This window comes from Felis catus, chromosome A1 (genome assembly GCF_018350175.1).
Source record: "Felis catus isolate Fca126 chromosome A1, F.catus_Fca126_mat1.0, whole genome shotgun sequence".
Classification (NCBI taxonomy): Eukaryota; Metazoa; Chordata; class Mammalia; order Carnivora; family Felidae; genus Felis; species Felis catus.
This window is the reverse complement of record NC_058368.1, coordinates 2,397,942-2,425,223: the sequence shown is the minus strand read 5'-3', so window position 1 is coordinate 2,425,223 and position 27,282 is coordinate 2,397,942. Positions and strand designations below refer to the sequence as shown.

The 27,282-nt window shown below is 40.4% G+C and overlaps 1 protein-coding gene across 1 annotated transcript in view; it reads left to right on the top strand.

Annotated features, from left to right (window-relative positions):
- Window positions 1-27,282, top strand: part of MICU2 (mitochondrial calcium uptake 2) — a 138,825-nt gene that overhangs the window by 21,610 nt on the left and 89,933 nt on the right. Inside the window, exon 2 of the mRNA XM_045040216.1 lies at window positions 12,494-12,638. Within this exon, the coding sequence (XP_044896151.1) occupies window positions 12,494-12,638 (145 nt within the window). The remainder of the gene's footprint in view (window positions 1-12,493; window positions 12,639-27,282) is intronic.

The following is a 27,282-nucleotide window of genomic DNA, read 5'->3' as shown; positions in this document are numbered from 1 at the left end:
TATTTTGCACAAAGACCTAGTTCATAATAATAATAATAATAATAATAATAATACCAATGGAATATTTATTTATTTATTTATTTTACCAATGGAAGTTTTAAATAGAAATATAGTTTTGTTTTTAATAAATTGCAAATCTGCCCCTTCTTTCAGGCTTTTGTTATCTTTCCATTTATTTATTTGAAGGTTTTTTTTTAAATTTGTTTTTGTTTTGGATGCAATTTCTGTTTATATGCAAGCAACAAATTGCTGTTTTCAAAAAATAATTCCACTCTTTGACCAAATTTTGTGTAGGGTTAGGGTATGGGGCTAGAGGAACCTGGTGCCAGGCAAACTGCTATCAGTGTTCAGCCACAAGCTTTACGTGGCCATCCACACAGTGTTCTTTTAACTAAGGGGACAGACAGTCTTTTCCTGGGACTTGGGGATGGAAGTCTGAGTAGATCACAGAGAATGTGGCAGTCTGGGGAGAAAGCGGTGCAAAGTACTATAGGAATGAGTTACTTTCCTTCTGCAGTCCCAAACTGTAAAATACTTTACAGCTACAGACTGCAGCTGTTCCCCACAAAGGGGTGGGAGGGAGGAGAGAAGGGCCCATCCTTCTTTACTCCAGACTGGCTCATTTATTGTAGGATACGGTGTCCTAAATGTTGTTATCTTTAGCAGCAGCCTCTGTTTGTGACTCAGCCCTCTGATAGCAGCACTTTCTCCGGGCTTACCTGAAATTCTCAGTTTTGAGAACTTTTTGCATGGATGAGTTCGTTGCAGAAATTAGACCACAGCTTCCACCACAAAAGGTTCTTTGTTACTGCTCTGCTGCCCAAAGGAGAGAGACCACAATCCAAATAAATTTACTGATACCAGACCTGTTTCTAACTTCCTACTTAAACTTAATTGTATCATCTTGAAAAATATTAGTCTGATGCATGTCTCATTTTGAAAAGTAAGAAGTCACAATGTCATGGGTGATAAATAACAGGGGAAAAATAATGACCGTAGTTTGAAATTGATCATCAGTGAGACATACACAGTTAAAAACCGCTAGGTGCTCATCAGTGAGACATACACACTTGCAAACCACTAGGTGCTCCTTTCTTACTTCTGTCTAGCACTTCCCACCTTCCATTCCATTACGCCTCCCCCACTGGAAAGTGAGCGCCTCTGTATTTTATCTCCATACAATGCTAGGCCAGAGGAGATGCCTGGTATTTGTTAAATAAGTTGATGTTGAATAGTTTTAGCAAGAGTTCACAAAGTGGTTTACCTTCTCCTGTGGGAGCAGGGGGAAATAAACTGAAGTGACTCAATCATTCCCTTGGAAAATGTTACTTAGTTATGGTTGCAATGAGTGATATTGATGAAACTTGGGATTGTAGTTTTAAGTCGAGACTCTAGTCTTTTTTTTTTTTTAATCATATGAAGCCTAATTTAAACTTTTTGTTAAGAGCATAAACAGAAGTTTATGTAGTTGTTATGTACTTCCTGCAAGGTAATTATGGAAGAAGAGAAAGTGAGTATTCTGTTCACTGATCTCATCAGGAGAGAGAAAGCAGTTACTGGAAGAGAAGGCACTTATGTTTTTACTCATCAGCGTCCCCTGCCAGTGGCCACTCCTCTCTACACGGAACTCTACGCTTTTTTTTAAGTTAATATAAGCATATGCCATTTCATTACTGCACTTATCCAAGGAAAGTCACACTAGCGTTCTTCTAGTCTCTGGAAAGAAGTCTAGGCTAGGCCCTCACTAGACCAGACAACAGTCAGAAGCCAGCCAGAGTCATTCCCGGAACTTCAGGGTCTTCTAAGAGTGACTTTTGTCTCCTTGGCTAATATTCTCTCATTTTGTAGAGTTTATTGTGAAGTATAGCTTATGCAGTTAATATTTCTAATTTAGTCTGGCAGGACTTTTTTTTCATATACGATGAATTCTCCCCCAATTCAGAACAAAATCGGAAAGTTCTAATGACTGAAATTTTTCCACTTGTAAAAGTTTTCTTTAAGAAGAAAAGATAGTCTTTCAGATGGGCCACAGAAAGTTCAAAGACAGCAAAGCAATAATATGGTATCCAGATTGTTACAAATTCCAAAATAAAGGTCCCAAATGAATACGGTTTTACTACGTTTGGTCTAATGCATTGTGGGTATATTGGATATATTGAAAGCATTGTAAGGAAGGCTCTTTCTTTTCTCACTTTCTTCCTGGGAATGCAGAAAGCAAAGAATGTTCAACAAAGAACAGAGAGCTAACTTTTTCGAATTTGTCACTTCATGGATAAAAACTAGAGACAGAATGGTGAAGCACCTGTTGCTTTAAAGGCAATAAACTAGGGAAATGTTTTAACAGAAGTCATCAGCTTTCAAAGATCTCTTTTATCCACTTCACATCACTCATTGCTCTTAATTCCTTTGTCACATTTTTTCCTGCATTACAAGTAATCCTCGAAATCCATGGAGCATTTTATATATAACCAGAACCATGTGGATGGTTCTCACGTGCTCAGCATAGCCCCAGATCCCAGCATTTCTGCTGCCCCTCCTTCCCCACGTATTTAGCTTTAGATGCGGGTTTGAGAAGCAAATAGTTGTGGTGATGGGAATTCATCCCCACTGCCATCACTTTCCACCTACCGCGACTCTAAATTTGGTCTCTGGTGGGTTTCGGATGACAAGAGAGCCACCGACAGGCCCCCGGCGTTTCTTTGATCTCCACCACTACATGCTATACTCTTCGTTCTGAGGGGCTAGTTTCTCCGGCAGCTGCTGCCCTCATGCCAGTCCGCTGGTTGTTTATGTGTAACCGTATATACCTTGGCCAACAGAGCAGATCTGTGGAAGTATCTTACGAACTCTCATTGTTCGGGTAAAAGTTACGCTTAATACCGTTTAGTCCGTTCCTAGTAGAAAAGTTCTCTTGAACTGCGGTGAATGAGATGAGGACGGGCAAAAAAGCTCTCTCCAGCCCTCTGGGTCGAGTGGTTTGAATGTGCGCTCCCCTTTGGACCGCTAAAGACTGAGACGTGTCTTTTAAGAATAACCTTAGAATAGGGGCATCTAGGGGGCTTAGTTGGTTAAGCGTCCGACTCTTGATCTCAGCTCAGGTCTTGATCTCAGGGTGGTGAATTCCAGCTCTGCACTGGGCTCCGCGCAGGGCGCGAAGTCTACTAAAAAAATAAAATAAATAAAAAATTAAAAACAAATCATCTTAGAAATAAATTATGACATCCTTTACTGTGCCCTTTTTTGGGTATTAGCCCTTTAGAAAACAGCTTTTGAGATAACCGACAATAAAGGTGTCATGGTTTCAACCTTACTTCGATTTTCTAACATCTGCCTTACTTAGGTTTTCTGAAAGAGACTAAAACTGATCAGTTTCCTCTGAGGCCTTCCAGGATTATTCAAACCCGAAGTACATACACATACATAAGACGGTGGCAGAGGAGCAAATTCAAAGCTTCATTTCAGTAAAGTTTGTTTTGTTTTGTTTTTTTGTTTTACACTATTATTTTGGAAATTGATGTCTGATTTTGCCCTTTCTCTTTCCGGAGCACGGCAGTTAATCAGAGGCTGAGTTTTTGTGTCTGTCATGCATGTGGATGTTCTTTTCCCTGATTGCTTTTCTTCGTGCTTTTCTTCTGCCTTCTGTGTGATTTTTCCCCCCTATCATGTAGTCCGTATATTACTGCAAGGTTGATTCTAATCTTTTCTGTTTCTTAAAGTATTTTAAGTTTTATAATGGTGTTTTCTCTTATTTAGTGAGACCAGCTCCCTTCTCAAGTGTTTCTGTTGTCTGTCTGGCATCTTATCTTGCTTTCTGATGTTGTAAGGTTGCCACTTTTGTTTCCTATGATTTTTTCTTATTTTCTTTCAGAACGGGATTTTCATTGTTCATTGTTTCTTCTTGTTCTTCATTTTTTCCCACAGAACTTGCATAGTCCCAACACTAGGTTTTAAACAGACTTTCCAGCCAAACACCGTGTGTGCCAAAAACCATGTGAATGTTTATCCTTGACTTCTTTCCATCTTGATCTAAGCACTCTTTATCTTTTCATTAGAATATTAACTAAAGAGCAGGATGTTAATAGCAACATCAACTGTTCCATCATTTAGCTGCCTGAGGGCTCCATGGTCATGAATAAGTATTTCCCTCTGCCCGACCAAGTCATAACTTCTGATGCTGGCCCCCTTTGGTAGAACACAGGAGGGGGAAAAGGACAACTGTTGGGCCTGCAGTGAATGCAGAGAGTGACAGGAGCTTCCCGTGGGACGTCCTGTACTTTTCTCTGGCCTTCACAGCCCCTGCAAACCAGGAGATGTCAGTGACAGCAATGCACCTGTCCCGTGTGATAACTTTGTACAGATTGGGAACACACACCCTTTCCTCAGTGCGCTTTGCTCCCATTTGCTGGACGATTGCATGGTGATTCCAGCGAATGGTGCCCCATGGACTTGTGCAATGCACACAGCTGTCCAGGGTGGCCCTCATCAGTGAGGGATTTCAGGATGTCACCCACTCACTCCCCCAAATGACACTCTCCTCCCTGGAAGAAGAAACTACTTCTCGGTCCTAGTGTTTTCTTACAGTTGGATCCAAATGATCAGAAGGTCCTTCTAGGACAAGTTTAAAGTAGGTTAGGAGCTAGCCTCGGCATGGCTGTACTTACTGCTTTTTATTTTTTTGTCGTGATGCGGGAGGGAGGTTTTAAGAACTTTCACATCAGTTTTTAGAATTTTGTTTCTGTTTTGTTTTGTTTTTTAGTGACCCTTTGATTTTATTAAGAGTTAACTCTCTTAAGAAGGTACCTCATACCCTCTTTTTTTTTTTTTTTCTTTTTTTTTGGAGGAACCTAGTATAGTAGAAAGGACCTTTCCAGATTTTATTTTCAAGTGAATTATTATGTTGATTGAGATTAAAAACCAAAAATCCAAAGGAAAAAGAAAACTTGTTTATGCAGTAGATCCTTTAATACCTGGAGAGTCCAACTTCCTCTGATGCTGATATTCTCTCCAGAGCCTTGGAACAGTCCTCTGTACTCAGAGATTTCAGACATGAACATCTACATTTATGCTGAAATGTATATCCTAAATAAATTGCTTGTAATTATGGTTTGCCTTATGCTACTTTTTGTCTTTGAAAGGAATTGATTTAGCCCCAGGAAAAAGCAGTCGCATTTCTCTTCACATCCCGAAATCCCCCACACCTGTGTTTCAGCATACTGATACGTTTTTCGTAGATGCTTTTCCTGTAAGTGATACTGCGTTATGACTAGGAATACACTGGTGGTAAGTTCTTTTAAAGGTGTACGTTAACAGTTTTGGAAAGATGAAAAGATTCACATCCTGTGGCCTAATTTTATTTGACATATAATAGTATTTATATGTCTGCTTAGTTTTTCTGAAAGACATTCTATTTTCACTGAAGATTCTACTCATTTTCAGTTTATGTAAACATAGGCCTGGTATTTTTATCTAACACACATTCTACAAAGTACTTTGGATATACTGTAGATCAGACAGTAATGCTGAATTTATATAGCATCATCCGGGGTGTGCATGTGAGTGAATCTTCCAGATGACTAAAATTACCCTTGCAAGCAGTAAAACATCCTTTTTATGCAAGATGTGCGTTAACATTTAAACCGTGTTACATATTTTCATACACTTTTAACAGAATATTCCCTACATAAATTAGCAGTTTCTCGATGCCTGAAGATCATCCCCATAAATAGCCCCAGAGGCTACTGACTGGTTGTCCTAACGGTGATTGGTTCAGACTCTTCTCGAGGCTACTGACTGGTTGTCGCAATGGTGATTGGTTCAGACTCTTGCAGCCAGGTCTGTTGTACATTTGTCTTCTTTCCTATCTCACTGTCAGGCTATTTAGATCTCACTTCTGCCATCAGTGTATGTGCCTCTAGCATTTATAACTTAATGTTTTTAATGTGCTGGGATGCTGAAACTTATTAGATCTATTTGTAGGTTAAGAGTAAGTGTTGAATAGTGGTATGAGTTTCCTGTAGAATCGGCTAGGTAGGTTGCAGCGTCCCACATATATGGTGGCTGTTGTATAAATTAACAGAAGAAAATGTCAGTAGCCAAGATGACCTTTCCAGTGTAGTGTGTGTGCCATTCTCCTCTTCGGTCCATTTATGTTTTCATGTACCCCAGCAACCCTCTACGCCATGGATGTGCCCCCCCCACCAAGCTCAGAACTGACTTTAGTATAGTTTGCTGTACTGCAGCTCCTTGTACCCCCTCTTGTGTGATGTGGTTCAACCATCTTCTGCTCTGCGATGCCTTTCTGAAGTCTTCCAAGTAACAAGACAGTTCATTGGTCCTCTCTCTGCCTTCTCATAGAATTTTTTCTATAATTCTATTAGAGCATTTGTTAAAATTGTATCATAGTAGTAATAGCTAACCTTCTAGAGCACTTAGTGTGTGCCGGGCATTATGATAAGGGCTTTGTGTATTATTTCACTGAGCACTCATTCTTTAAAAGAGCCTTTGAATGATACAGGGAGATGAAAAGATACAGCATAAGGAGTATAGTCAACAGTTTTGTATGGTGACGGGTAGTGACTACATGTATTGTGCTGAGCATGGAGTAACCTATAGAACTGTTGAATCAAAGTAATGTAACGTTGCATGTTAATTACACTTAACTTTGTTCAATGACTAAAAAATAAATAAAAGACCTTTTGAAGTAGTGACTTCTGTTTTGTCCATTTTATGCATTAGTTAAGTGAAGAAGGATAATACGACTTGACCAACTGATAGAGCTGGCATTTAAATCCAAGTAGTTTGATTCCAGTTTCCACATTTTTCATATGAATCAGATGAGGCACAGAGAGGTCACTGGTCCAAATTTCACATGTCTGGTAAGGGACAGAACAGGAATTTGAATCCCAGGCAGTTTGGCCTGAGAGACAGTGCTCTTATTATTTATTTGCTATCCAGCACTCCCCCCTGTAAACTCCTTGAAGGAAGACCTCATAGTACCCATCTATGTATCTACAGAACAGTGACACATAACAGGTTCTTCAACGTTTGAGAATGAATTAATGAGCTTTTCGTTGCCTGATGTGCAAGAATACTAAGCTACGATTTGCTCATACATTGTTACTCTCAGATATAACTTTAATATTTTGACCTTTATTGTTCCTTCTCATCCTTTCCATCTAAACTGATATTCTGATGACACTTACAAAGTCTGTAAGCCAATGTCTTTGCCTTAGTTCAGTTTACCAAGCCCAACCTACCATAGATAGGCCACATATATGCCAAAGTGAGAAAGAGACTAAAGGAAATGAATGGAGGTTAAGCAAATGAGTACCCAAAACAATATCAATAACAATAATAACAACAACAGTAATCGTTCAAGGAATATGAAAACAGCAGCCAACAATTTTTACAAAGCCACCTGAAAACTCCTGTTTTGGGGATGCTTGGCTGCCTCAGTCAGTAGAGCGTGAGACTCTTGATCTTGGGGTTGTAAGTTCAAGCCCCACACTGGGTGCAGACATTGCTTAAAAATAAAATCTTTAAGAGGCCCTTTGGAGACTCAGTCAGTTAAGCATCTGACTTTTTGATTTTCAGCTCAGTCATGCATGATTTCAAGAGATCAAGCCCTGCATCAGGCTCTGTGCTACCAGTGCAAAGCCTGCTTGGGATTCTCTCTTCCTCTCTCCCTGCCCCTGCCCTGCTCGCTCGCTCACTCTCTCTCTCTCTCTCTCTCTCCCACTCTCTCAAATAAATAAACATTTTTAAAAACCTTTAAAAATAAATAAATAAATCCACCTGAAACATGTAAGAGAAGGAAAGAAGGGAAGGTGGGAAAAGAACACGCAAGCATGTGTTTAGGAAAAGAACGCAGATGAAAGAAAGAGTTGGGGAGGAAGGAAAAATTGTTCATTCTTGACAATTAAATCCATCCAGGAAGTCTGAAATATGATCAGAATTGGTTACACAAATGAAGTAAGGCAGGAATAAACCTGACAGGTAAATAAAAGATTAAAAATGGAAAATTAAATGTAACATTATGTGTCATATGTTTATACTTCAGTGATCTAGATTTATCATCTAAATTCTGTGAAGTAAGCATATATATATATATATATATATATATATATGTGTGTATATATATATCACATCAATTATACTAGTGGTTTTTAAAATTCAATACCGGGGTGCCTGGCTGGTTCAGTCAGAGAAGTGTGCAACTCTTGATCTTGGGGCCATGAGTTTGAGCCCCATGTTGGGTGTAGAGATTATTAACTAACTAACTAATTGAACTTAAAATTCAGCTACTGTATGGTAAAGGTGACCTAAATAAAACTAATTTGTTGGTTCATCAACCTGGAATTATAAAGGTTCTAGTGATTTTAAAACAGTACTCTTCCCCCCCCTAGGTAAAGTTCATTGTAGCAAAGAAACATTAGAAATCCTACATTGATTGAAGGAGAGAAGCCATAGTTAACATTTAGGAAATGGACAACAGTTAGCCCAGGCCTAAATGTGGCTAATTCTTGTTGTAGTCATTTTTATTCTCTAGAGCCTAGCTTAAATCCCACTGTTTTCACGAGCTTCCTCAGCCATCGTTACCCACACTGCTTTCTCTGTTTTGCTAACTTCTGTAAGTCTTAGAGGAGCGAGTATAGGGTAGTGGTTGAGACTGGGGTTATTGTCACACTGCCTATGCTGTGGACTTACTTGCTGTGTTAATCTGAGCGAGCCGCTAACACTTGACAAGCCACAGTTTCTTCTTTTGTAAAATGAAGATGGTAAAGATGTCTGCTGTTGGGGTTATCGCGAAGGTTGTAAAGACGTTAGCACGCTGCCCTGCGTATACTCCATATTAACACAAGCTATTATTGTTAGGCTTTACTGCTATCCTGTTGCCGCCTTGACTCAACGTGTCCTGTCTCTTCCTAGAGAGACCTCAAGTTAGTAGATGCTCCAGTAAGTTTTTACTTGAAGGGTGGATTAGGATGCGGGAAAGACTAATAGGAAGAGACTGACTTGGAGCTTCCACTTTGTGTTCCATAAGAGAAGTGGTAGGATTAGAATCGACGATGGTGGCGACCTCCAAGTGATAGCTGTATACTCAGTAAGCAGAGTGGGAGAGGTAGTAGAAAGGATGAGGGAAAAAAAGAGACATTATGCCATGGGAGTAATGCCATGGGAGTTGAAAGGTTTGTAGGTAGTTGAAAGAATAGGTTTGTTTATACCACGAAGTAGCAGGAATTAAAGGCCACAATACCAGAGTGAATTGTGAGGGTGTTAGTAGGGGTTGTCAGACGGTTGTATTTCATACCATCTGCTGATAAAGTCATGGTGGTAGGACAAATTTGGAGGTCATGTGCTTCTAAGTGACCTTCTAAATTCATGGCCTGTGATTCATATGACAACTTTAAGCTCAGAGATCCGCCCGTGAAAGGGAGTTTTAGTTTCACCTCCTCTACTTTTTCTTGTTCACTGGAGAGGATATTTAATCAAAACTGGAAGGGATGACAACCCAGTCGACCATTATTTAAAATGGCACTTCCCAGAATAATTGATTCTTCTCAAGACTCTTCGGAAATGTTATGCTTATGCAAGTTACAGACATACAGGCATATGGAAAATATGGAATGGTAACCATGAGATAGGGGGTTTTTAGGGTCTAAATCTCCTAGAAGAAAAAAATAGGATTTCTTTGCAAGTAGTTTTCATGTCTTGCTGTAAAATAGTGGAAGGTTTGTTTTTACTTCTTGGTCATTTTTGACACACCAGGAAAGAATAGGATTGCTACAAGGGGGAGGACATCATGAAAACCAAGAGACGCAGAGGTAACGGTCCATCCTGTTACGAAACCATTTGAGGAGGAGCATAAATGAGTAATTGACTCCTTTTAGTTGGTTGAAATTTAAGAGTTTGTTTACACAAAAAGGATTAAGTTGGGCAAAAAGCTGTTCTTTTAATTAGTCAGGAGCAATTTAGATATTAGGAAGCATTAAAAAAAGACGTTTGTTTAAGAATTTGGAAATATAGGGGCACCTGGGTGGCTCAGTCGGTTGAGCGTCCGACTTTGGCTGAGGTCATGATCTCGTGGTTCGTGAGTTCGAGCCCCGCGTCGGGCTCTGTGCTGACGGCTCAGAGCCTGGAGCCTGCTTCGGATTCTGTGTCCCCCTGTCTCTCTGCCCCACCCCTGCTTGTGCTCTGTCTCTGTTGTGTCTTTCAAAAATGAATAAACATAAAAATTTTTTAAAGAATTTGGAACTACACTATATTTTTGTATGGATCACTCACTTTTGTTAATTTCTTAATAAACTATACAATAATATTAGTATAGTAAATAGAACTATTCTCTAAACTAATAGTATATATGCCCTTAACTTCTTTCCATTCTTCTGTACTGTATTCTCTCTCATATCTAGGACTTTGGCAGTGCTGTGACATTTACTGAGAAGACCCTTACCCGCTCTCCCCTATCTCATTTGTATCCTTTTTTTCACTGCCAAAGCACTTAGTACATGCTGGTAGGAATTAACGTTTGTCTTGTTTACCACTGTTTCCCTACACATACTCGGTATCAGTTTCTTAAATAAAATAATAATGTTGTTACTATATCTACCTCATATATAAAATGTTTGGAGTGTTAATAAAATCCAGTTTCCTTCCTTTTTTCTTTTTAGAGAGAGACAGCATGAGTGGGGTAGGGGAGAGGCAGAGAGAGAGAGAGAGAGAGAGAGAGAGAGAGAGAGAGAGAGAATCCTAAGCAGGCTCCATGCTCATCGTGGACCCCAACACAGGGCGCGATCCCATGACCTTGGGATCATGATCTGAGCTGAATTCAGGAGTTGAACGCTTAACCAGCTGAGCCATCCAGATGCCCCAAAATTCACTTTTCTGATGATTAGGATAAGAGTATGGAGTAATATAATTAAAACATGACTCTTGGGTTATTTTTGTGGCAGTAATTTAAGGAGAAATAAAAGGAAAGACACAAATAGACAAGTTCTGGGGAAGATAGGGGTTCAGATCATTGCAGTATTACTGAGTATGTATGTTTAGTATTCTGGAATGCACTACATAGACCACCACAGAGGTATGAAACTAGCTGGTCGAAGAAAGCAACAGTCAAACCGAGGAGAGAGCATTAACACTAGGCAAAGGACTGAGATCAGCCCAAAAGGAGATGTGGACTTAGAATTTTGTTGGCTTTGAATTTGGAGAGGTTGAAGCAACTAGAATTCACATTTTTCCCCCCTTTCGATTCTAGTCAGTGAACATCACTGTGTGTCAGGGCAAATAATAGGTTCAGTGGTAGTAACTGTGAAAGGAAAGTGATGTGTCCAGGGAGGATGCTGTGGTTCAGATCAGAGCAGTGTTGTAAGGAAAACAATCCAAGGTGAGAGGATGCTTTCGGATTTCTGCATCTACTGCTATCTTGACATTGGTGTCTGCGTTAACCCCTGTGTTGTCTTCTTCCATATGTCTAGGATACGATGCCTGGCCTTGGATGGGAGGTGAGTGTGGTAGGTAAGGGTCCAAACACTGCGAGTTGGACACTTCTGGTTTTTTATACTGGCTGTGCCATTGACTTTAGTCTCCATGCCTCCTGCAGTATCTGTTGTTCAGTTATGGTGAGGACTGAGTAATCGTGTGGAAGGCTTTATTAGTATAGTCCCTAGCACATAACAAGTGCTCAACGAAGGGTTAGCAACAAAGATTTCGATATTGTCTCTATCCACGTTTGAGTCAAGATCTAGGTGCCGTTGCCTGAGATATACAGGCTCTTGTACTAATAGTATTTTACCAGTTCCCATTTCTTATCCTTTTAGCACTTTCCACCTGTGACGTAAGTAGATTTCTGAAAGCAGGGCTGTTTATCAGACATGATATGTTTTATCTTCGTGAAAAAGCACAACTGTACTTGAACTCTTGCCTACCCATCTCTCTGATTTCATTGACTGCCACACTGTTCCTTGAACAGTTTCTAGCTTACCTAGAAACACACACACACACACACACACACACACACACACACACACACACACACGGGAATCTCATGGTTTTGGATCTTACTCTACCCCCTGCTTCTAATTCTCTTCCTCCAGAGAGCCCCGTGGCTCCATGACTGCTCTCATTTAGTCTCTGTAAGTGTCAGCTCTTTAGAAAGGCCCCCCCTCACCGTCCTCTCTAAAATACTACCCCTTATGACTTTTATCCGGCTTTGCTCTTGCTTCCTGGCGCCTCTCATTATCCTCCATGATTTTCTGTGTGTATTCATTAGTTGTCATCTTCCCACTCTGTCTTGTCATTCACCATTGTCTCCTGGAGCCTAAAAGAGGGGCAAGTAGACACTCAAGTAAATAGTTGTTAAACGAACGATGTAACATGCGGAGATTGGTAGACCTAGACACTGAAACTACTCTTTCCAGATCGTGTTAAAAGTAGCTAAGTTGAGGACTCATCCTAAAAAAAAGTCTTAAATTGCAATCTCTTTTTCTTTTAGAAAATGGCCGACTCTGGAGAGATGGGAGAAAAACTGTCCCTTCGTAAACAGCGCTTCATGCAGTTTTCTTCACTGGAACATGAGGGCGAATATTACATGACACCGCGAGACTTCCTCTTTTCAGTAATGTTTGAGCAAATGGAACGTGAGTTGTTTTTGGGATTTTTTAAGTTTTTTTTAAAAAAAATCAAACATTAAGGCTGAAAAAATTCTATTTTTCAGAATTGGTAACAGCTTTTCTTCATTTTCTTAAAATTTTTTCTAATGTGTATGTATTTTTGAGAGAGAGAGAGAGAGAGACACAGAGCACGAGCAGGGGAGGGGCAGAAAGAGAGGGAGACATAGAATCCAAAGCAGGCTCCAGGCTCTGAGCTGTCAGCACAGAGCCCGACTCGGGGCTAGAACCTACGAACTGTGAGACCATGACCTGAGCTGAAGTCGGATGCTTAACCAACTGAGCCGCCCTGGCGCCCCTTCATTTTAATTATAATTCTTTGTGCCACGCATTTGCTTATTGTTTAGACTTTATCTTCTTTGTGACACAAATTTAGTTCAACTTTTTATGTATTTATCTAAGAAATAGTTGTTTTGTATATGGGTTTTTCTAAAGAGCCAGAGGAAAAATAGGTACGGTTTTAAATGTCACTAACTAGGTTCTTAATAGAATAAATTTATTCAGGATATTAGTTTTTGGTGCTATTGGTGTTTTAAATTGGGCAAAAAAAATGAAACTAGATTAGAGCAATGGGGGGGAACCCACAAATACAATAAGAAGCAAAAATCCACTGTACTTTTCTGCCCTAAACCGTCAACTTTTAGTTACTCCAAATGATGTTAGAAATTCTTAGTTTTATTACCTAAACTAGTCCCTTTTACTTTGCAGAGAGTAAACTGGGGCCTGTCCTCTGTGCCCTCTATTATAGACGTGTTCTCTGAAAACTCCTTGCCTCGCTGACCCCTGTCAGAGTGTGCTAGAAGTACTGTGCGGTAGGTAGCTGTGTGGGCGAGGCCTCAGGGAGCAGTAACAGAGTGCAGGTTGAGTTGAAAAGACCACGAAGACTTGGGAGAGCACTGTCGAGATTGAGACGTGACTTGACCAAAAACAAAATGAATCATCGTGGCATGCTGTAGACACTAAAACCGAAGAACTGGGTTCGGTGTAGTGACAGGTCAAACCGGAAAACAGATAAGGGCCATATTGTACAGTAACCCTATGCAACTGTCAGAGACTCGTGTGTTTGGTAGAGTTGGGTGGACATCGTTTGTGACCAGTGAGGGACCAGTGAAGGTTTGTGAGCAGAAAAATAAACGTAGGTTATTTTGGTTACCTCTTCTTTGGAGGGGAGTTTGGCAGTATGTATCAAAACCCTTAAAACATGTACTCACTTTGTTGCAGTAAATTCCCGCTAGAAAACTAATTAGTCTAAGTAAATGACTGGAGAGATACAAAAGAATTTTTTTTTTTAATGTAGTTTAGCCCCTCCCAATGTGTAGAGTTTGAACACGGTGATTCCTATCCTCACAGCAAGAAAAAAGCTGAAACATTAAAAATCAGCAACTCTTTTTAGATCCATCAGAGAATTGAGACCACAGGGCGCAGGGACCTGAAAACTGGGGACGGGCAGATACAGAGAAGCAGAGCTTACCCAGGGCAGAAACTGCCCAGAAACCACCACTGCAGCCAGCATCTGGTAGGCATATTTAGAGAGTGGTTTGGCTAATTGCTAGAGTCTGAGCATGGGCTAGCTTGAGAGAGAAGAACTTGTGAAGACCCAGCCACGAGGGTCCCAGGTACTTTTGTGAGTTTTAGAGGAGCCCCACCATGTGTCACAGTGGAGATCTGAGAAAAATCTTCCCTCCTTCCCTCAAGGGGAAGGGAAAAGTAATTATCCGAAATACTCCCAGAGCATTCAGTTCTCCTTAGCGAAGGAAGGCCTGCACAGACAGGACACTGTTTTACCAGATTCCGACCCACTGGTGTTTTACCACAGCCTAACCAACCTTGAGGAATGTAGTACCCACCTCTGGCCCCCTCTAGCCTTTCTGTCTCACTTAAGAAGGAACAAAAACCTGAAAGCACTTGTGAGGATCACAGCCCGGGGACACAGGCTCACTAGCCGACTGAGACCTAACCACAGGCTTTGGAAGAGCTTCTCCCCCCCACCTCCCCACACGTCAGCAGGGCTCCCGTCTGACAGAGGGTTCCGACTGACAGAACTGTGCCTCTCGGGCCGTGTGTACGAAGGAGTCTCTAGGGAAATGAAAGCAGAGGAGACAAAACAAGGACACCAGAGGAAATTGTAGCCTCTGACACCGGCAGCCAGAGCAGACGGTAAACCCATCCTGACGTCGTCCAGATAAACAGAACCTCACACTTAAGACCTATTTCCTTGAGTAACGTTCGCCTGCTAGATCGTAGCTGGCTCTCAGAAAGGTCAGTTGGCATGCCAAAAGGCAAAAGGCAGTCTGAAGAGACCAAGCAAACAGCAGAACCAAATCCAAAGATGGCAAAGGTTTTGGAACTAGCAGACCAGAATGTAAAATAACCATGATTAATATAACTAAGGACTCCAGTAGAAAAAGTACCCAACATATAACAGAGAGGTAATGTAAGCAGAGATGGAGAGACTCTTAGAATCAAAAGGAAACGTAGAAGTAAAAAACACTACGATAGAAATGAAGAGTGCTTTTAATGGTCTCATAAGAATAGTGCCCTGGGCCGAGGAAATAATCAGTGAGCTTGAAGACATGTTAATTGAGACTTAAACTGAAAAAGAAGAAAGACTGGAAAAAACAGAGTGTCCAAAAAATGTGGGGCAATTCAAAAAAGTGTAACATGCACATAATGGCTATACCAGAAGAAGAAAGAAGAAATATTCGGAGTTATTAACAACTGATAAATTTCCAAAATTATTTGTAAACACCAAACCACAAATTCGGGAAGCTCACAGAATTCCCAGCAGGATAAATATTTTTAAAAACCCTATACCTAGGCATATCATTCACACTGCAGAAAATCTCAAAGAGAAAATTAAATCAAAGACGAAGAGAGACGAAAATCAAAGACAGAGAGGAAATAGAAGTCGGGGGGGGGGGGAACCTCACCTAAAGGGAAACAAGGATAAGAACTATATCATACCTCTCTTCAGAAGCTATACAAGCAGGAAGAGAGTGAAGTAAAATACTGAAAATTTTGAAAGAAAAATCCACCAACCTAGAGTTCTGTATCCAATGAAATTATCCTTCAACAGTGAAGGAGAAATAAAGAATTTCTCAGACAAAAACTGAGGGAATTTGTCATCAGTAGACAGATCTGCCCTAAAGAAATGTTAAGTTCTTCTGAAAGAAGGAAAAATGACGGAGGTAAAAAATTCAGGTCTACATGAAGAAAGTAACAGAATTAGAAATGGAATAAATGAAGACACAAGAAAATCATTTTTCTTAACGGATCTGACAGTTTTCTCGAAATAACAATAGCAACAATGATGACAGCTTATGGAAGAGTGAAATGCACGCCAGCAGCGTTCTGAGGAGTGGGGTTGAGGAACCGGGGATGCTCTGCTATAAGGCACCTGCACTACCCGTGAAGCAGTATGGTGTTACTTGAGGGTAGACTTAGGTTAGTTATAAATGTATGTTGCACACCTTGGGGAAACCACTAAAAAATATTTGAAGAAATATAATTGACATGCCATGAGAGGAGAGAATCCAATTATACAAAAAAGACAAAAAAGGAAGCAAAAAACAATGATGAACAGAAAACAGTTACAAATATCGTAGATAGTAATGCAACTATATCAATAATCACTTTAGCTATGAAAGGTCTAAAGACACCAATCAGAGACAGGTATCTCATTTATATGTGTTATGGAAAAGAAACTCACTTTAAATATAAAGACATAGATGTAAAATAAAGGGATGGAGAAAGATGTACCATGTTAACCCTGCAAAAAAGAAAGCTAGAATAGCTATATTAATTACAATAGCTATATTACAATAGAATAGAATAGGAGAAAGCTAGAATAGCTATATTAATTACAAACAAACCATATGTCAGAGCAAGGGAAGTTTTCAGGAATAAAGAGGGGCATTATATCATGACAAAAGGGGGCAGTTCTTAAGGAACACATAACAATCCCTACTGTGTATGTGGCTAACTACAGAGCGTCAAAATACATGAGGCAAAAACTGATAGAACTGCGCGAGGAGAAGTAGGTGAATCTACCCTTAGGCTGGAGACTTCAGCAGCCCCCTGTCGGTGATTGGCAGCAGCAGGCAGAAAATGAGTAAGGATGTGGCCACACAGCCCAGTCAGCCAACCGGATCTACCCGACACTTACAGAATACTGTATCCAACGACAGAGGATTACACTCTCACTCCAACCTGGAGCCTTCACCAAGACTGACCACATCTGCGGCCATCAAACACACCCAAACAAACTTAGATAAATAAAAATCATATGAACATGCGCTCAGGCCACAATAGAATTAAACTAGAAATCGGTAACAAAGGTAACTGGAAGTTTTCACAATATTTAGAGATCAGCCACTTTTTTTTTTTTAAGTTTGTTTATTAATTTTGAAAGAGTGCACAAGTGGGAGAGCGGCAAAGGGAGAGGGAGAGGGAATCTCAAGCAGGCTTCGCCCTGTCACTGCAGAGCCCGACGCAGGGTTCGAACTCACAAACCGCGAGATCATGACCTGAGCCCAAATCAAGAGTCAGACACTTAACCAGCTGAGCCACCCAGGAGCCCCTAAAAAACACACTTCTAAATAAAACATGAGTCCAAAAAAAAAGTTTTAAATATTTTGAACTAAATGAAAATGGAGATACAACCGATGAAAGTTTATGGGATACAGCAAAGGCCATGCCTAGGGGGAAATTGTTAGCACTGAATGCAGGTTAGAAAAGAAGAAATACCTAAAATCCAGAATCTAAGTTCCAATTTAGCAAATTCAAAAAAGAAGAGCAAGTTAAATCCAAAACAAGCAGAAGATAAAATATTGGAGCAGATACCATTGAAATTTGAAACAGGAAATTAATAGAGAAAATCAATGAAACCAAAAGCTGGACTTTTGGAAAGATCATAAAATTGATAAACCTCTAGCCAGGTTAACCAAGTGGGGCAAAGTAGTATCATATGATTCTCATTTTGTACAAAACCCATAAAAGAAAAGATTATTTTTAAAGTTGGCTATATTCTGAGTAAGTAACATTAAGATTTCAGAATTCCTTTTAGGAAAAGTTGTTCTTTTATCTGGAAGAAATACCTTAAGGAATCTATCTAGTTATAAAAAGTAATATCCTTTGGGTATGGCCAACGTTGCAGAATTAGACAAAGATGGGCTAAGTATTTCTGCATAATAAGGAAGTGGGAAATTTGGAGCCTTCAGCTGGTATCTTCAGAAGGAAGTTGGGACCCTCAAGAGAATCCTTGGAAGGAATGGTATGTAAGACTGAGTGGCAAATTCAGTAACATGTAGGACCAGGCAGAAAAGTATTATGTAGATTGAATCAACGTACAATATGATGGTGGTGGGGGAGAAGGGGTCAGCTGTAAGAAGCATTCAAATTTCAAAATTGTGTAAAACACCCTGCTACGCAACTAAACATTTCTGCAAGCATAATTGGGTCCATAGACCCCAATTTGTAACCCCTAACCTATAGATTCGGTGTAATTCCAGTAATAATCCCAATAGCGTGGGACGCCTCGGTGGCTCAGTCTGTTAAATGTCTGACTTTGGCTCAGGTCATGATCTCACAGTTCGTGAGTTCGAGCCCCACATCGGCCTCACTGCTGACAGTGCGGAGCCTGCTGGGGATTCTCTTTCTCTCTCCCTGTCTCTCTCTGCCCCTCTCCTGCTCACACTCTCTCAAAAATAAGTAAACATTAAAAAAAAAATTTTTTTTTAAGTCCCAGTAGGGTGTGTGTGTGTATGTATTATGACAGGCTGATTTGAAAATTTGAGTGGAAAAACAACAGGCCTGAACTATCTAAGACACTCCTACCAGCTTACGACTTATTATGAAGTTATAGTAATTAATATCAAGTGGCATTGGTACAGGAATAGACAGATTGGCCACTGGAGCAGGATAGAGCCCAGAAACACATGGGCATAAGTGGAGCTCATGTAGGGTAGAAGGGGCATTGTAAATCAGCGTGGAAAGGAGGACCTATTCAATAAATCTACTCTATATGGAAGGAGATAATTTTAAAATTGTTAAATTATAAAAATAATTTTAAAACTCTGTCTCCTTGGGCTAGAGAAACATTTCTTAAAACACAAAAAGGACTAACATAAGAGATTGACAAATTCAACTATATTAAAATTAGAACTTCTGTTTATCCAAAGTCACGTTAGAAAAATTGAAGACAAGCCACCAACTGGCAACATTTATGTACGGCGCTGACAAAGAATATTTAAAATATGTACAAATCTACAAATCAATAAGAAAAAGACAACCTGATCAAAAAATGGGCAGAAGAAACAAGTAGCATTCACAGAAGAGGAAACATACAAGAACAATAAACTTAAACATATATTTACCTTTATTAGTGACTACAAGATACAAGTTTATACCTTTTAGATTTTCAGCAGTCAAGTCTCTTAATAACAAAGGCTATAGAGGATATAGATCAATAAGGCCTTACTTTTATATCCTATTGGTTATAAGCATCGACTGGAACAGGTGCTTTAGAAAACAATCTGGCATTGCCTTGTAAAGTTGGCATAACTTTTGATCTAAAAAGCCCCTTCCTCTGTGTATACATACTGCACAACCAACAGGAACACTTGCCCATGTATAGAATATATGTATAAGAATACTCATAGCAGCAGTAGTAGCAAAAAAAGCTAGAAACAACCCAAGTGTCCATCATTTAGAGAATGGATAAATACACTGTTCGTGTGTTTATACGATGGAATTTTATTTAGTAGTAAGTGAACAAACTGAAGAGATCAGCTCCCATCGTGTCAACCTGAGGAGCTCCATGGACCTGCTTCCCACTGAAACTGATTAAATATTTTAAAATATCATTTAAAGTCTCTAGAAATGTTCTTAAGGCCATACAGCACATGGAGAAGCATATATTCAAAAAATCAGCTAAAATTGGATAAGAAATGAGGGTCTGTAGTGTTTGAACTAAGACTGATCCCTCCCTCCTTTCAGTTCATTGAGGCCGAAACTCCATTCCAGACTGGTGCAGCCAAGAACACAGGGTTCCCTCTACCCGCAGCTCCTAGTCGGAAGACTCACTTCCCAGGGTTGAGCAGGACACCGGCGTTTCTCATCCTGCCTGCCCTCAGTTACTTGCCAAGGCTAAATTCTGTGCAAGTGCAGTTCAGAGGTCGGAGCTGCCTTCTTGCCCCCCCCAGACCTCACTTACAGAATTGAGAGTCTGCCTTGGGCTCTGTGCCACTGAGAATATTGAAACCTTGATTTCTCTTTTCCCAGCTCATAAGGCATTGCTTCCACACTGAGACTGGAGATTCCTACCACCCACCTTTTGGAGTAGAGGTGTCAGAGCCCTACTCCCAGCTCTAGAGGCCTGGGTCAAAGATATTGCCTGGGGGAAGAAGCAGGTGGTAAAAAAAAATAAAAATAGTTCCTAATCTCTTTGCAAAGAAACTGACTTTATTTTAAACAGCAGAGAGAAGCTTAAGCCTGAGGATGCTCTAAAAAAAAAACAGGTAGAAGAGAGTGGTGAAAGGTAATGGAGAGGATTTTGACAGGTTCAGTGAAGATAACAAGCTTAAGTGTAGGCTGGCTAGTTTGCAGAAAAGAATGAGAGAAAGGCAGCTAGAAAGAGCCCTCCTGGGTTCATAACAAATATTAAATACTGACCATGGGAACCATGCCTTCAAGGAGCCCAATTTTGATTGTATTGTTGTCCAAAGCAATCTGTGTCCCAGGCATTCTCAGAAACAGTAGTTAGCTGACAGTTAGTGGAGCTTAACCCCGCGATACGGTCAGGGAAAGGGACCAGGAGAACTGCCAAAAACTATTGTCATCCCAGTGATTGTGGGCACACCCAAAGTTGTGCCTCCCCGAGAAGCAACGTCCGAGGCTTAACACACATAGAAAACACAAAGTAAAATGGTAGATATAAATCAGCTATGTCAGGACTATCATCAGATGGGAATGGATCGAGCAATCCAATCAAAAGGCGGAATTCGTCAGACTAGATTTTTTAAATTCCAATTAAAATACAGTGTTATATTGGTTTCAGGTGCACAACATAGTGATTCAGCAATTCTGTACTCAGTACAAGTGCCCTCCTTAATCCCTATCACCTGTTTAACCCATCCCTCAACTCCTCTCCCCTTCGGTAACCGTCAGTTTATTCCATATAATTAAAAGTCTGTTTCTTGATTTGTCTCTTTTTTTCCCCCTTTGCTCATTCTGTTTCTTAAATTCCACATAGGAGTGAAATCATAGGATATTTGTCTTTCTCTGACTTATTTCACTTAGCATGTATACTCTCTAGCTCCATCTGTATCAGTGCAAATGGCAAGATTTCATTCTTATCATGGCCAAATAATCTAGTATGTATATATACAGGACACATCTTCTTTATCCGTTTATCAGTCCATGGGCACTTAGGCTTCTTCATATCTTAGTTATTGTCAGTAATGCTGCAGTAAACACAGGGTGCATATATCCCTTTGAATTAGTGTTTTTGTATTCTTTGGGTAAATGCTCAATAGTGCAACTGCTGGGTCGTAAGATGGTTCTATTTTTAGCTTTTTGAGGAACCTCCATACTGTTTTCCGCAGCAGCCGCACCAGTTTGCATTCCCGTCAGCAGCGCAAGAGGGTTCCTTTTTTGCCACATCCTTGCCGACACCTGTTGTTTCTTGTGTTGCTGATTTTAGCCACCTCCGACAGGTGGGAGGTGATAGCTCATCGTAGTTTTCATTTGTATTTCCCTGATGGTAAGTGATGATGAACATCTTTTCATGTGGTCAGACTAGGTTTAAAAACAACATCCAACTAATTGCTGTTAACGGCAGACGCAGTCTAGATGCAAAAAAGAAAAAGAAAAAGGAGTGAAAGTGAAAAGATGGGAAAAGATATACAAATGACCACCACAAGTATGCTGGAGTGGCTCTACTAGTATCAAATAAAATAGACTTTAAAAAATGTTACCAGAAATAAATAGGGACATTTTATAATGAGAAAAGGGCCATCCACCAGCAAGATATAACTGTGCACCTAGTAAGAAGAGCATATCAAGATACATGAAGGAAAAACTGTAGACATTAAGACAGAAATAGATAATTCAACAATAATAGAGGCTTCAGTACCCACTTTTTTTATTGAAAAAAAATTTTTTTAACGTTTATTTATTTTTGAGAGAAAGAGACAGAGCACGAGCAGCAGAGGGGCGGAGAGAGAGGGAGACGCAGAATGGGAAGCAGGCTCCAGGCTCCGAGCTGTGAGCACAGAACCCGACTCGGGGCTCGAACCCACAAACCGTGAGATCATGACCTGAGCTGAAGTCGGACACTTAACCGACTGAGCCACCCGGGTGCTCCCCAGTACCCACTTAAGTTCCTGTAGCAAAAGCAACACCGTAGGCAGTGTTTTTAATGTGTCCTATAAGTTTCAGTATGTGGTGATTTTCATTTCCATTCTTCTCAAGGTATTTTCTAATTTCCCTTGTCATTGCTCCCTTGACCCATTGGTTATTTGAATGGTGTGTTGCTTAATGTCCACAACATTTGAATTTTTTAGTTTTCCTTCTGCTACTCATTTCTGGTTTCATCATAAAGCATAAAATACAGCCTGCAAGGGTATCACCAGCTGCTAATAGTACACGCTGAGTTTCTGGCCCTGTCAGTTTTTTATATTTTCTTCTTGTTCTTACAATTTTCTAATTCATCTGCAAAATATATTGTGGGTATAAAAGAGAAAAAGTTTAAAATGCTTCTTAAATCGACATTTAAAAGGTAAGTGAAACAAGAAGAGGCAATTACAGAGAATTTTAAAATACGACTATTAACCAGCAGTGAGAATGTAGTATCAAAGAAGTCAGAAAATATTTGGTCAAGAGTGTGGGTGGATGTTCCAGAAAGGTCCAGTAGAATGATAACTGGAAACAGGCTATTGCATTTGGTCACTAGCATGAGCCATGAGGACCTTTGGTAGACCAGTTTCAAGAGACTGGTGGGCAGGTGAACAGAATCAGAAGGAAGGAAAACAGCAGATACAGATTGCTTTTTCTGAAAATTTTGGTTCTAAAAGACACAAAACAGTGGGATGATAGACAGTATGGGCAAAAACAAAAGATAACGGAAGAATTACCTAGAAATATTTTGTAGCCAGACAGCTCTTGGGTATCAGAAATGTCTGTGCTGTCTCCTAGACTATAATTTTTGCTCATTTTTTCATATAAGTGTTCCAAGTAGAGGTTGTAAGGAACGGATCATCATCCTCAAAGTATTAATGTATCATATACTTGTAAGTAATAGGCAGTAGTATTTGTTTTCTCTTCCCCTTAAACATTTGTATTTTGTTCCTCATCAACTATTATTTTATGCTTAATGTTATCAAAGAATTTCTTCCCTTTTATCTTCTTTCAGTTGAATCCAGTTTTTGCTTTCACCTTATTTTAGCCACAGACCCATGCTATTCTTCTAATCGAGTTCAAAGTTTACATGGCTTTTTTCTTTGTTTCATCGTTTTTATGCAGTGCTTGATTTAACCAATTTAGGTTCTTAAGAGTGTTTGCACTTTTATTATTCATTGGAATGCAATTAAACTCATCAGAAGGCATTTAGCTAAATCAAGAATTCAGTAATTTGCAGGCCAAATAATACGTCCTTTATGCATATGATGTACTTCATCTTCATTTTTCATCATGGATAAGAAGATAATAATCTTGGTTGCATTCCTTCGGATCATGGTGAACAGAAAAACAAGGAAAAGCATGAGCCAACCCAGTGACCCATGATCTTCATCGTATGAACAGAAAGAAACAAAACAATCTGAGATTTATTAGATCCGAAACTCACTTTTGCCCGGGACGTAGTTTTTGGGACTTGGTGCAAATAATACACTTTGCTGATGGTAATTGATGGGGCTGCTCTGCTTTCAAGGGGACGTTCGATGCTGCCTCTCCATTCTTTGCTCGGTTTGGGGCAGGTCCGTGCCATCGTTGATTCCCCTTTGCAGACTCTAAATGCCATAAAAGCATGCTCCCTTGAGAACTAGTTTATGTGGTTGAAACACCATTTTCCCTTATTTAGGTTCCTTTACATTGAATTCCAGCTTGCTATTTTCTACTCAATTTCTTTAGCCTTACAACTGTAAGGTTCTCAGTTCCAGGGACCTGGCCTCCTTTCGCTCACATCCTATGCCCATTGCCTGGGATTGCTCCGGTTCAGCAATTTCAGATCAGAGTCCCAGTCTCTGGCGACCCTCCACCTGCCCCACTTTCTAATACCCAAAACACCTCGGCACTTCTGGATCTTCTTCCTTTTCTGTAGCTGCATGGTTTGTCATCTTGTCACTCACCGATGCTTGCTTTCAGACATCTTTCTCCTGTGTCTTTCTTGTTAAACCTAAGACCTCTTGGGAGAAAAGTCACATGACCGTGCGGATTGGAGCCTCTAAATTTACGTTCTTCGGCTTCACCTGGACCCTCTAAGGCATTTACACACCCTCAGGCTGGTGTGCTCCTCACGCTGCTGACACTAATTCCCCCACCATCTCCTAGTTTTGGCATTCTTTGAATCTCTACTGCCTCCTCTGAAATTTACAAGTCGTCCTGTGTGCTTACTCTCGGAAAAATCCCCAACGTGAACGTGATCTCCGCTTCTCTTTGGCTCTTGTCTTCGCAGCCAGATTTCAGCCATCCATACTCCTTGCTTTACAGCTCACGTACACTTCGGTGCCCCGCAGCCTGGCTTCCTCTCTAACCTCTCCACTGAATGTTATCTTTTAAACATTACCACCGACCTCCAGATTGCCAAGACCAAAGGCTGCTTCTTCTGAGTCTTCTTAATCTTTGAGCAGCATTTACTCCCTCCTCGAAACTTTGTTCTCCCCGTAACACATATTTCCTGTTTGTTTGTTTTTTTCTAACAGATGTATTCGTTACCTCTCAGCTGGTTTTGTGGCTACTCTTCTACCTATCGATTCTTAAATGCCCATATGCTCCCTTAGCTCTAGTCACTCTATGCATAATCCCTGAATGATTTTATTGTCACTCATGACTTCAGCTGTTTAAGTGGCTGTTCCTTTAGATATTTTTCGCTTTAGCCTCAAACTCTGGTGGCCACCAGAAGCACATATCTTGGCTGTCCGTTAGACACTTGGGTGTTATCCCCACAGGCATTAGGAACTCAGCACGTCTGGGGCACCTGGGTGGCTCATCCAACTCTTGATTTCGGCTCAGGTCATGATCTCGTGGCTCGTGAGATCGAGCCCCACGTTGGGCCCTGCACTGAGTGCGGAGCTTGCTCAGGATTCTCTCTCTCTCTCTTGCTGTCCTCTCTCCCTCCTCTCTCTCCTCTCTCTCCCCCCACCCCCTGCCTCCCCACTCCCTCTGCCCCGCCCCCGCAGATCGCGTGTGCAGGCACATGTCCTCTCTCTCTCTCTCACAAATAAAAATAATTTTTTAAAAAAGAAAATCAACGTGTCTGAGCCTGAATTCCCATCAAATCTTTTCTTGCCCCGTATCTTCTTTGTGATGGCACAACCCTCATCACCTCCCTGAGCCACTCAGTCTTTTGGGAGTTTTCACAGACATCTGTATCTCTCTCATTTTTATATACAGCCCATCACCAAGACCTGCTCATTCTGCCTCCTTAATTTCTCTTGTGTCTGCCCTTTTCTTATTTCCTTTGCTTCAGTTTAGGCTGTCAGCACTTCTCCCTGGATTATTGCAATGGCTGCCTTTCCTTCAGTTTAGGCTTCTTTTCTCCCCGTACTAACAACTCATCCTTTTACACTCCCACTTAAAATTATTTAGCGTTTCCCACAACTTTTAGCTTAACACTCAGAGCCCTTGTCGCTCTGGCTGGTGCCTATGTCTCTCCTCTGTGTTGTGCTCTTTGCTTAGTCATGCAAAGCAACTTAACAACCAACTGTTGCATAATAAAGCTGTGTTTATAACAAAGCAGCCATACTGCCCTGAGAAATTCACTTCAGCTTTATTTGGAGAAAATAGCCAAATTTCATATGACTTTTTCTCATGCTAGTTTGATCAGGCTGCTTGTTTTAGTAGAATATGATACTTGGTGTATTCCTCATACATTATAATTTTAGTGAATTAATTTTGGCATCTTCATAATTAAAAACGTTGCTGAAAATGTGTTTATGATTACCAGAATATGTCTTTATACTGTTAGAACGTTGTGTTATGTTAGAAAATGAAAATTTTGTGGTCAAGCGTACTTTTCTTTTTGCCTTAATGGCCATCGTGCTTAATCGAATGTATTGTTCTGTTATCATATAATGTATATCTTATACCTATTATATGATTCTTTTTTTTAATGTTTATTTTTGAGAGAGAGAGAGAGAGAGAGAGACTGACTGAGTGTGAGTGGGGGAGGGGCAGAGAGCAGAGGAGACACAAAGCAGGCTCCAGGCTCTGAGCTGTCCGCACAGAGCACAACACAGGGTTCGAACTCGGGTGCCGTGAGATCATGACCTGAGCCGAAGTCGGACACTTAACCGACTGAGCCATCCAGGCACCCCTACATATTATATGATTCTTTAACATATTTATATAATGCCTTAGAACAAATGCTGTTATAATAGCACATATGGAATGTTGCACAGTATCTGTCTACCTTATAAATTTTGTTTAGGACACTTTATTTCAATTCATTTAGTCAGACAGAGCTGCATTTTTATTTAGCTGACCAAACTAAGGCAGGAGGCACAGAAGTGGATGAAGGATGTGCTAAGATTGGCAATTTCTTTTTTAACCTCATTTGCAGGCTTTGCAATGAAAATACAGGAAAGTTTGCTAAAAAGCCAGCCCAGACAGCAGTGATGGAGGGGGCTGTCCAAATATTCAAGACCTACAACATAAATTTTTAGCCCTTTCTCCAAAGACTAGACATAAGCATGCTATCTACTGCCCTTCTGTTTCTCATAAATCCAAGTTAGACAGATACACAGAGCTGGATTAAATATGACATTAAAGTATTTTATAAAGTTATCTGCCCACCACCATCACCTCTCTGACCTTGAACTCCTGTTATTCTCTTCTTAGCTCTCCTTTCCAGCCACACGGCCACCTTGCTTCCCGTCAGACACAGCAAACGTGTCCCATGTAGGGCCTTTACACTGCATGTTCCCTTTGCCTGCAACACATTGTCCAGATATCTCTTGGTTAATCCCTTCCCTTTTTGCTAAAATTGCCTTCTCAATGAAGAACTGTAGTCTCACACACACACACGCACACACCCATTCATTTTGCTGCACTTTTAATCCCTCTTACCTTGTTCAGGTTCTTCTCATAACACTTATCATGATCTAATGTATGCTATATCTGATTTACTTATTTTCTAGGTTTACTGTCTGTCTTCCACCCCTAGAATGCCTGTTCCCTGTGAGCAGGGATTTTTGTCTCTTGTGCTCAGTGACACAGACCAAATGCCCAGAAAAGTACTTGACATATAGCAGGTGTTCATTAACAAGAGAAGAGATTGGGTAAGCAGTTAGATACACAAGAAAGAGAATTGAACCAAAAGTGTAAATTTAAGACTTTTCAGTAAATTAGTGTTATTTAAAGCTAAGAGATTAACTAACATGGATTAAAGACCTAAATG